Genomic DNA, 12,261 nt, shown 5'->3' on the forward strand with positions numbered 1-12,261 from the left:
ACTTTGTCTTTATTTCTCCTTACTCCTCTTTTTTTTTGGGGGGGGGCAATGAGGGTTAAGTGACTTGCCCAGGGTCACACAGCTAGTAAGTTTCAAATGCCTGAGGTTGGATTTGAACTCTGGTCCTCCTGAATCCAGGGCCAGTGCTTTATCCACTGCACCACCTAGCTGCCCCCTCCTTACTCTTTTCATATTTATTCTGTATATACTTGTACTTCAGTAGTGCCTGACTCTTCATGACCACATTTGGGATTTTCTTGGGAAGGATACTATAGTAGCTTCTCATTTCCTTCTCTAATTGATTTTACAGATAGGGAAACTGTAGCAAACAGGATTAAGTGAATTGCCCGGGATCACACAACTGGGAAGTATCTGAGGCCAGACTCAGAAAGATGAGGCTTCCTAACTCCAGGTTCAGTACTCTACCCACTGTGCCACCCAGCTGCCCAACTTGTACTTCTACTCAATATAAACATGAAGTATATATACATACATACATATACACACACATATATAGATAGGTAGATATGATAGATATAGATATATTATTTTCACCATAAGAATGTAAATTCCTTGTAAAGAGAGATCAATTTAAACCATTGTACTGATATTCCAAACACCTATCAAAGTGCTTACCACCTACTTGGTACTTAATAGGTACTTGCATTTTTTTTTTTACTCTTATCATAGTCCCCATTTGGAGCTCCCTAGGAGGATGGATACCAGAATGCAAGTCTTCTGACTCCAAATTGAGCCTTGCCTTCCATGTATAAAATTATACAATTTTTTTAGCAGGAAACAATCTAAAAGATTACTTAGTTCTATCCCTTCATCTTAGAGATGAGGAACTTAAATCATAGATTAGGAAAATGAACTGTCTAATGTAAAGGAAAGTTTCAAGACAATCACACAGTGATCATTTATAGGATAGCATAACCATCAATAATCTGAATGTGACAGAAAAACCAAATGCTAAATGCTTATTTAAGAAAATAAATTGTATTTACAAATAAATAAGCTCAAAAGGTAACTCCTCTCTTATGTAAGTAAAAGATTCATAGGCTTAATTAGAAATTATGTTAACTGTTTTACTTTATCTGAGTATAGCTATGTTTACAAAATTGGTCTAAAAATTCTTAATCCAAAAGATGAAAATAAGGGAGAAACATTTTTTTGCTTAAAATTCATAGCTAACTTCTAAATCCATGCAGGTAATTTCAGAGCTAAACTGCTTCCTTTATATATTGTGTATATTTGGAATTTTCTTTGCTAATAGTGAAAATTATTGCTGGGGAAAAGTTAGAATTTGACATAAAAAATAATGATACTACCAGGCTGTCTAATGCATAAAGTTGCTATCTCACACTGATGAAGGCAATGGAAATTTTAATTAAAGTTACCTTGAGTCATCTTCCCTTGACACTAAGTACAAATGCCATTTGGCTGAGAGTTCAAGGAAAGGGAGAATGAGAAAAGAACTGGAATTAGATATACGAAGGGCAAGGGAGAAAGAATTAAAACCATTCTAAACATGTCCTTTGTAAAATTTGTATTAATGAAAAAAATAATAATGAAATTTATTTGAAATAAAAACCTATCAATTAAATAGAATTAATCTGTTCAATTAAAAAGAAAAGAAAAATATGCTGACTGCCAAGTAATAAAAATAGATGGTTCACCAGCAGAATCTCCTGTCCATTTTGGGGTTCAGCAATTCCACAGTCTTCATGGGACATATGGCACAATATGACAGTTTTACTTAATCATCTTTATTAATTCTTGTAAAAATTATTTCTACTTTCCTTAATCAGCACGGATTCCAGTTCAAATAACTGGCATAATCTCATTTTGTTGAGCAAAAGAAGATACACATATCTATGGCAAAAACAATAAAGGTTAGCTTATTAATTCTGTGTGTAGTTGACATTCTCAGAGGGATAGGTTAAAACATTAATCAGAAATTGACCATTTTCCTGAACCAGTTTTTGAATGCAAGTCTTGATGTGTAGTGGTATGATTAAAGTCCCTAGGGAATAGGACATAAGGAATGGCTATTCTTTGCATTGTATCATTATGTTTTTACAAAAGAAACAAAATGTGAAATGAGTGAAAGATAGTGTGTAAACATGTAAGGATCATAATTATCCCTTGAATGAAACTACTTTCACAATTTTTAGATCATTAGTGATGCATTTTTACAAAATTAATAATATATCAATCTTTTGTAAGAATAGAGTGGCATGATATAACAGAATCACCAGATTTAGAATCAAGGGATCACAGTTTGAATTTAGCTTTTATATTTATAAAACATTTTTAAAATAATTCCTTTTTAGTTATTTCATTAAATATTTCCAAATTACATGTAAAAATTAACAATCATTTAAAATTTGGGTTCTAAATTTTCTCCATTATGCAAAGTGATTTGAAAATCTTAATGCTCTACATAAAAGTGAGCTATTAATAAATTATTTAGAAAACCCTCTGTTTCCAAGAATAGAGATGTAGGTCTTCCTGTAGTAAGTAAAATGTATACTAGATGATTATTTCTAACATTAATTCAGTCATAGAGCTTAATGGAACTCATAGATGCTGGTATATAGGTACCTAGGCTTGCATTTTCCTAGGGGAAAAAAGGGTAAAGTGAGAAAATTATGGGAAAAAGCAATGGAAATTTAGCATATTTTCATGGTGACAGATGTCTATACCTAATAAGTATGCCTAGGCAAATTATTGTTTGCTTAATATTTTGGAGGAAACTAATATGTGTTCAGAAATTTTCAACTTGGAAAGTTCCAGTGAAGCAATCTGGGAAGAACTGAACTAGATAAACTGGGAGAGTTCCCTCAAGCTGATGGTGAATATGATTTATAACTGTTGATTCAGAATGCAGTGTGGTTATCCATGGGGAGGTGAAAAAGTTAGCACTGATGAAGTCCAAATGAAAATGCATCACAAGAAAAATTTAAATAAAAATCTGGTTTCCTTTTAGCAAAGACTCATTCTGTGTAAAAGCTAATCATTTCAGTAAAGAACTTGCTGGTCGAATTTTAAGCTGCCTAAGGGTCACTGTAAGTAACAAGAAGTACAGTTCTGCGGTATCTCTAATGTACCAGTGATTTGGCTGCTAATGTGGAAATTTAATGTATGCTTCTTTAGTTCTGTAGTCTTCATCCACTTAGTGTCAGTCTTCTCAGCATGATAGAGTCTCAGCACAAGTATTACACTTGCCTATGGCAATACTGCATGAAATATTGAGTCACTAATAAGTTGTAGCTCAGCAGGAAAAAGGTTGGATCTTTTTTTCCCTCCTTAATGGTTAAAGAGTCAATGTCTGTCTTGCAACTTTGATATTGTATTATTTGAGTACTTATTTTCACCTTGTTCTATACAAGATGCATGTAAGGGACTTGATATGAACTATTTTTCTCTGTTAACTAACAAATAGTAGACCTGATGAAAATCCTTCTGTGACATCTATTCTAATTGAATACACACACACACACACACACACACACACACACACACACACTCCTATAAAACTGAAAAAATTCCCAGCAAAGATTGCTTTTAACTAGTTGCCTGAAAATGTAAGCAAATTTGTTCAGAAAGTCAACACAAATAAATGTAATCTAGTGACCATAAAAGGTATTATACCTATAGCTCATGGAGTTGTTTTTTCCTTTATCCAATAAAAATTTGAGAAAATGCATACTTCACTTTTGGCTCAACTTGAGCTATAGAAATTTATTTGGGGTTATGGGGAAAGCAGCCAACATGGCAGGCAGATTAGACCTGTTCCTGAAAGAAGCTTGGGCCAAGGAGCCACTGCTGACAGTGTCCTTTGTCATCAGCACCATGGCTCTGCTCTTCCCTCCCTTAAGCCCCTATACAAAGTACGCAGGCACAATCAACCAAGCTACACCTTACAACTACCCTGTTCCTGTTCAAGATGATGGCAACATGCATGACATCCCCAGCTACCCTCAGGACGCTCAGGGTCCTTCCCTCCAGTGGTTGAAGAATCTGTGAATCTTCCATGTGTTTTCCCTTTTCTCACCAAATAAATGTCCTTGACTCATCTCCCCCCACCCCCCCAAAAAAATTATTTGACAGGGGAGAGGGTGGTTCATTCATTAGTCTTGGAGTTATTACATTTGATTCTTATTTGGAAAAATGTGGTTTTATATACTTCTTAAAGAGGAAATGGGCTAAACTTGTTTGTATTTTTTTAAAAGATGGTTCTAAAATCTAGAAATGTTAGAGTGGCATGCTTAGTTTACTCAAAAAATACTTTATGCTTTATAGTCACTTTGAAGAAAGATTGCTAAATTCATTTCAATCACACTTTTTCAATCTCCACAAACACCAGCACCGATTTTACAACCAAAACACCCTCAAAAACCTTGAATTTAAACTTCATTAAAGATACATTATGCAGTGGGAAAAACATTTATTACCTTTTGCCAAACTCTTAATATTACTGAAAGGTTCCTATGCCTAGTAAATATACAAAAATGAAATCTCTAGCGCCTAGCACAAAGCCTGATATATAAGTGCTTAAAAACATTTATTAATTGATAGATTGACTTGTTCTGACAATTATGAATGAATGTACCAATGATCTTCATTCTTTGCCTACAAACTTTTGATGCTTGGAACTAAACCTCATGGTTAACTTTAGCTAAAATAAGTTGGATTGCACTTCACCCCAATGAACTGGTACAGTTTTAGTCAATTACATTGTCTAAAGAATATATTATTTCTTCTGCAAATTAAAAAGAAGGGAGTATTCAAATTGATTGAAATGATTTTGATTTTTATAATTAATTGAAATTCAAATTGATGGTCCCTTCAAACTATATACAACAATATAAAAGTAATTCATTTCTCAGACCAAACTAATCAGTAAGAATCATAGACCATTTGAGATGGAAAGGACCGTAGATATCATTGAAAATAAAGTAAAACCTTAGATTTTAGATAGATAGAAAATGAAGGCCAAGGAAGGGATGGAATTTACCCCAAACCATATACTCAAATTATGATAGAACTGAAATTAAAACTCTGGTTTCATGAATATCAGTTAGTTTAATGCTCATTATAATACCATATACTTGAGACCATTTTGGGTATTATCCAATTCTTCTTTTTAGTAAAATAAAATTTTCAATCACAGGAGCTGGTTCATTGTTTTCATTAGAGATTTTATTTTGTTTGTTTATTTTCATTTTATTATTTTTTTTTGGTGGGGCAATGAGGGTTAAGTGACTTGCCCAGGGTCACACAGCTAGTGTGTCAAGTGCCTGAGGCTGGATTTGAACTCAGATCCTTCTGAATCAAGGGCCAGTGCTTTATCTACTGTGCCACATAGCTGCCCCCTTCATTAATGATTAAAAAAAACAAAACACCCTCACAACACATTTCTTATAATACATTTTTCTCTAACATTGTGCTACTGTTCACTCTGTAAATTAAACTATTAATAAGAATCTACCTCTGCTTCTATGTTAAAAACATCATACATGTTAAAAAAGATGACCTTATGATAATAAAGGTCCTACACTGATATATTCCCTTGGTAGAATGGAAGCTCCTTAAAGCTATTTTATTTCTAGTTAGAGAAGTTCCCCAATTTGTTTCAAAGATAAAAGTAAACTATCAAAACAGTATCATTGTTATGCACAACTGCATTTATCATTCTCTTATTGACTCCCTATCTCACTCCCCCAGTGACTGCTAAAAGTGTTCTCTATTTTCAAATGACCTATTGCACTTTGGCCTTGCTCTTTCAGTGCAGAGCCTCATTTCTTACTTTACTGAAATTGAGAACATTTATTTTAATCTACCTCATTTCCCTTCCTTTACTCATCAGAGTTTCTATTTGTCTTCACCAGTGTTCCTTTCTTTCTTCCCCTTTCTCTGGTTTCAGAAGATAAAAGGTGATACTTAAAAAGCATTTTAAGGTTTGCAAAACACAATGAGTACATTGTCTCATTTGAACTTTGCAATAACCCTCTTAAGTGGCCACTAGAAATATTGATTATTCAGTTTTCAGATAAAGAAACTGAAGCTCAGATAATTTAAAGGAGTTTTCCCTAGTTACAAAGATTATGTAAGAGAAAAAAATCAAACCCAGGCCTCTCCTTTCTCTAAGTTAAAAAATCTTTCACTTATACCAAACCTGCTTAATGGTAGACCTCTGTGCAGTCATGTAAGTATATAAACACACATGTATAGATATAAATATACATAAAAGAAAAGTGTAGATATATAATACATGTGTATGTATGTATATGCATGCATATATGAAAGTGAAGTATACATGTATTTACATATATATGTGATATAAAATAGAAGATAAATATATGTTATTTATATATAAAAGTGATATAAAATAGAAGATAGCAATTAAAATTCTTAAATAGAAAGACTGTATAAACTAGATTTTATCATGTTTAATCTATAATAATCCAGTATATTGTGTTATAGAAATCAAATTACAATTATATTACATCCCTTACAAAATTATTAGAACAATTTGTATATTACAAAAAATTGCACAAGGGTCTTCTACTTTAAACTTTCCCCACTAATTTAAATAGAATTTTCTTCATGAAATCACATACAGACATATTTTTATAAACTACCATTAATTGTTTCTGCAAAATCATGAAATTAAATAAAATGACATCACAGGTGACAGTTACATAGAGAAATTTATTTGAGACTTGTTTGAGATTTTATTTCCATGTAACTCTGTCCTTGGGCAAAAAATGAAATAAAAAGTTCCACCTAGTTTACATAGAGGCACATCATGTACTCCACTTAGGGTACTAGAAGAGACACTTTACTGAATGGTATCAACTGCTTTGAAAGAAATCTCATCATCAGTGTTTGAGTTTATCAAAACATCCTCTCTTGTATTTCCCTTAAATGAAAACAAAAAAAGTTCACATCCGACTAGTTCAAAGCTTTTTCAAAGTTAAGCTTCATGGTGCCATTTGAGACATATGTCAAAAAATCCTACATAGAAATAAAGCTCTATCTTGTCTTGGGATGTCATTCTCCTGACTTGTCTTAAGAACCTGCCATCTAAAAACATCTACTAAATCAATAACTGATTTTGAGCCTGAGAAAGGTATTAGCAATATTGAACATGACAATTCCATTCTCAAAATCAGGATTCCTCTCCCCAGTGTCATCTGAGTAAGCTATCAGTGTATATTTCTCAAATGCCTCTTTTTGTGTTGTGGCTGAAATGGTCCAGGAACAGCTATAGCCAGCAATACTGGTGTTCAGGATGAATGGTAAGGATTTGTCTGAGATAAATGTCAGGAATGATGCCCTTCAGTCTGCTTTATATTTAATCATGTGAAAATACTAACAGTAATTAAATCAAATATAATTTAGTAGGATTGGAAATGGGGGTAGAGATTATGCTTCTGAAGGGATGTATTTGCTCAATTATTTCATCCTTTAAATTTTGGTGACAAGTCAACTTACCTATAACTTCACCAAGTAATGATTTGAGGTGACTAGGGGTAGACTCTTTAAGGACTTAGAAAATTTAAGGGAAAGTGCTAAATTTCCCCCTCCCTCTCAAAATGACTTTATATTTTCTTGCTTTGTAGTATGTATATGCTTATGTAAATGCATGTGTCTTCTCCGTTAGAATGTAAGCTTCTTGAAGGCATGGACTATTTCACTTTTGTCTTTGCATCTCCAGATTAGCATATAACTAAACATGGAATTAAGTAGACACTTGATAAAGGTTAATTGGTTGATTTATTGCTTATGGATGTGAAGTGAAGTACTGATTTTTTTCCTCCAAAGAATTATAGTTTATAATATATCTTAAACACTGTAGCAAGATTTTATATTATTGAAATAATTTCCTTTAAAGGTCATAATATCATAGGATTTAAAAGCTGAAAGGGAAATGTGAAATCATCCAGTAGATCTAAATTCATTCAATTTTACTTCTTGGGAGGATACAATTAGCTGATAATATATTTAGAGGGTAAAATAGACCTCAGAGGACATGTAATCTAACCTCATTTTATAGTTAGGGAAACCATGTTTTAGAGAGGTTAAGGGAGAGTTCAATGGTTTTCTTATAAAGATTGCCTAAGGTCACACAGGCTGTAAAAGATAAAGGTGAAACTTGAACCAAGAACCTCTAACTCTAGATTGCTAAAGATTTCTCAGAAGTCCACAGACAGAAACACATAAAACACTCAAATAGCTAATTAGCAACTCCTGAGAAGGAGCTATTTGGGGTTACCAGTGGGGCAAAACTGATGTTCTAGTGAAATCATTCTCTCCCACAGATTCAGGTCCAATCTTTTTGTACTTATTGTGTACTCCTTCGGTTTAGATTGACCCAGAAAACTTACATACTTTGGAGACTACTGATCAAGTAGTCCCCTTCTCATAAGATCTGCCTTGACATCTAACTGTTAAATTGTCAGTGTTGCTATATGAAACTATGTGCACCATATTTTTCTTTAAGAAACAAATCGAAACAAGAAATTGTCTTCTTTCCATTTAAAAGTCTGATGACAAATTCTTAAGATTGGGGACTCATATTTGGAGTTACCCATGAGGTGCTGCTCAGTCAACCCTTCTTCTCTGACCAGAAAGTTAAATTCTAGGCTCATTCTGCCTATGAAATTAAAAATCTCTGTTTCTCTTGGTGGGATATTAGGGTTCACAAACATTGTCCATAAGCAACATGCTCTTTAGCCCAGTAGTCAAGCATATGTGTCTATTTGGTAGGTATTTCTTCAGGAAACCTCAGTGTTGTAGTTGCTACCACCTGTTCCCAGTCTGAGATTGGAAAGATCACTCTCACGATCTCTTCTCACGGGCAACAAAGCAAGCATATTTAGCTCTTAGTACACTTCTGCTGCAAATCACCACTAATTTCTCTTTGTATTAGGATACAGGGAATGCAAGTCTCTGTCCTCCACATCAGAGCACAAGCCAGCTTCATTGAACATTTTTGTCCATCTTCTCAAAATCCAACCATGAAAAGAGTAAGCCTCTCAATTTCAAGTTGGGAAAATTGAAATATATAGAGAAGAAATGCCTAAAAAATTGTAGGTAGGAATAGAAAAAGTTCTTATGTCTATGAGATAGTGAGTTTTATCTAGAAGGCATGCAGAAAAGCAAAGGGGTAGCCATACATTATATGATGTACACAAAGACTAGTTAAAGCAAGAGCAGGGCCATAAGAACTCAATAGTTTTCCTTGTTTTAGTCCTGTAAAACATATCCCCAAACATCAACAATGACAGACCAGTATAGCATGAATGTCTTTGATAAGATGGCCTACCATTTTAGTTGGCTCCACTGAGAGACATAAAAGAATGGCTTTCTCCAAAGATTGAGAACATTGTGTGGTGTTTGAGACAGCTGCACAAACAGTATCAGAGAAACATTCAGTGACTGCATTTTTATATGCATATGTTCCACACAGTCTTACTGCTTCAGTTTGTGGGTTTCTGGAAGGTGAATGACAGAAATGTTGTTTAAGCTGCCAAAGCCTGGTGAATCATTTGGGACACTTTGCCAGAAAACTGAAATTAACATAAAGGAGGGGGGAAAAGGCAAGGTAAATGAAAAGTTTTACATTCAAATTTGAAGGTAAAATTAAGTACTGCTTTTGTTAATTACATTTATTATCAATTAATCAATAAGCATTCTTTAAGCACCTAGTATGTCAGTCAAATCGAGATTATAAACTCCGTGATCTCATTTCACTATTTTATAATTCCCAAGACTTAACAAAATGTTGTACTAATAATGGATATTTAATAAATTTAAAGGTCCACTTAGCCATCTTAGATATTACTCTGTTATCTAATCTGGAGGCCCATTTAAAAACCATCCTATTCCCAAATAGAACCTAGGATTAGCAAGGAAAGGAAAAGTTATGAAATTAATACTTTTCTATTTTGCTAATTTTCAGTAATTCTGATTGTCCTAATGTTTCTACTTACCCACTTCCCTCAGAATTACTTGCTTAGCCTCAGTTTCCTGACATGTAAAATGGGGATAATAATAATATCTACTTCAGAGGTGCTCTGAAGATTATATGAGATAAATATTTATAAAGTTTTTTGCATACTTTGAAGTGCTATATAAGTACTGACTTATATTATTATTAAACACATAAAATAAATAAATAACATTATAAAGGAAATTAATTCTATCAAAATAAAGCTTTTGGGGTTTTTTTGCATGACAATGGGGGTTAAGTGACTTGCCCAGGGTCACACGGCTAGTAAGTGTCAAATGTCTTAGGTCAGATTTGAACTCAGGTCCTCCTGAATCCACAGCCTGTGCTTTATCCACTGCGCCACCTAGCTGCCCCACCAAAATAAAGTTTTTAAATGTTAAAAAGGAATATTTTATTTTTTAAGTAAACAGAGTAAAAATAGTATATTCTTATGAAAAATGGATCATGAGTCTGTAGTAATATTAAGTTTTAGAGAACGTTTCAATTTTTGTTTCTATTATATGTTTCATGAGTAACAATTGAACAATAATTGTAAAATCTCTAAAGGATTCTAAATTTCCTTAGACATGTTTTTGAGAACTCTCATTGTTTGATTTGATTATTGGCAAAGCCATTTAAAGTTGTGTTCATCTCAATTTTGTAAGAAACTTTCCCAGTCGATTACCAGCATCCAAAACACCTGAAGGACTTTAAGCTGAGACTTGTTAGTTGGTGTTCAGCATCCACACCTGAAAGACTTTCTGAGACCACATGTGACCAACCCTGAGTGGAGTGTGTTCTCAGAGGCTGTGGACTGTGACATCAACAGGAGACCACCTTCAAGTCCAGTGAACCAATGGATTTGGATGACGCCTACCAATCAGCTTGAAGTACTGTGTAAGGACTGCATCTTCTCCAGACCTATAAAAAGTTTCCACACTCAGTTTGAAAGGAGTTTTTGATTGAAACAGGCTCATGGTGGAGAACTTGGGGAGGAACTGGACCAAGCTGGAACTCTAGGCTAGATAGGCTTTTTCTTAACTTTCTGAACTCTATGTGATTACCTGGTATGCTTTAATAAATGATTAATGCTCAAAGACTGGTGCTAAAGCTTCTAATTTAAATTTTAAATGACACAAGTCTAAACGATTTATTAAGCACCTACTATGGATGTGTCAGGTAGTGTGCTGGTTAATGAGGTACAAAGACAAAGATAAACAAAAAAAATAATTGCCCTGTTTTCATTCTGAGGGTGTAGACAAATTTATTTGGATTTCTTTCTTTTTTGTTTCTGCCTCAGGGAAGAGAACCAGAGAGAAGAAAGCATATGGAAAATTAGATACGTTAAAAATCAACCCTTTGGTGCTGCTTTGGTAGACACCCTTGATAGAGAAAGGAAAGGTCAGATGAATTTGGATTAAAATTACAACTACTTTTCCAGGAGTTACCTTTAAACTTATTTCACAGAACATTTCACAGAATATCATTTTTCAATAATATCATTAGTCAATTTTAATCAAATGACACAAAACAATGCTGCAACATTTTTCAGCCAAAATGGCCCTTATCCTTGCTAAGGGTAACTTCTCTGCATATGCCCTTGATACCATTCATTCTCATCTTCTCCAGTAGATTTCCCTCTCAATCATCACCTGTTTCTCTTTTTAGTATTCACCTTCTCTCTATCTATACGTTGCTTCCGTACTTCACAACATCCCTCAAATTTTGTCTAAGGTTTCCTGATTCTTATGGGAGACAACCAAAAAACACCCTTTACTACACCTTGTCTTTTACTCAATATCTCTCTCCTCCATTTCTTAGCCCAAATGATGGGAAAATTTTTCTATACTCCTTGTTTCTACTTCCTCTCCTTTCATTCATTCAATCCTCTGCAATCTGGCTTTTAAATTTATCACTCAACTGAAACTGCTATCACCAATATTGGCAATGGTATCTTTTTTTTGTTTGTGGGTTTTTGGTGAGGTAATTGGGGTTAAGTGACTTGTCCAGGGTCACACAGCTAGTAAGTCTTAAGTGTTTGAGTCGGGATTTGAACTCAGGTCCTCCTGAATCCAGGGCTGGTGCTCTATCCACTGTGCCATCCAGCTGCCCTGCCAGTGGTATCTTAATTGCCATGTCTGATCATATTTTAGTCCTCACTCTTAACCTCTCTGTTGCATTTGACACTATTAACTACTGTCTTCTTTTAGACACTTTCTTTTAGGTTTTTGGAGTATGTGAGTGAGTGTGTGTGT

General features: G+C 34.0%; 2 protein-coding genes across 2 annotated transcripts in view; one reads left to right on the top strand and one right to left on the bottom strand.

Moving 5' to 3' along the window:
• The window catches only part of CSMD1 (CUB and Sushi multiple domains 1), a 2,580,735-nt gene that overhangs the window by 1,293,643 nt on the left and 1,274,831 nt on the right, over positions 1 to 12,261 (bottom strand).
• LOC122741876 (NADH dehydrogenase [ubiquinone] 1 alpha subcomplex subunit 3-like) lies at positions 3,778 to 4,032 on the top strand. The gene has a single exon (XM_043985742.1). It carries the CDS (start codon positions 3,778 to 3,780, stop codon positions 4,030 to 4,032), a length of 255 nt encoding a protein of 84 aa, XP_043841677.1.

This window comes from Dromiciops gliroides, chromosome 2 (assembly GCF_019393635.1).
Source record: "Dromiciops gliroides isolate mDroGli1 chromosome 2, mDroGli1.pri, whole genome shotgun sequence".
Lineage (NCBI taxonomy): Eukaryota > Metazoa > Chordata > Mammalia > Microbiotheria > Microbiotheriidae > Dromiciops > Dromiciops gliroides.

Bases quoted from the DNA above. Each gene is read 5' to 3' on its own strand.
- LOC122741876 (XM_043985742.1), top strand. From the start codon at position 3,778: ATGGCAGGCAGATTAGACCTGTTCCTGAAAGAAGCTTGGGCCAAGGAG.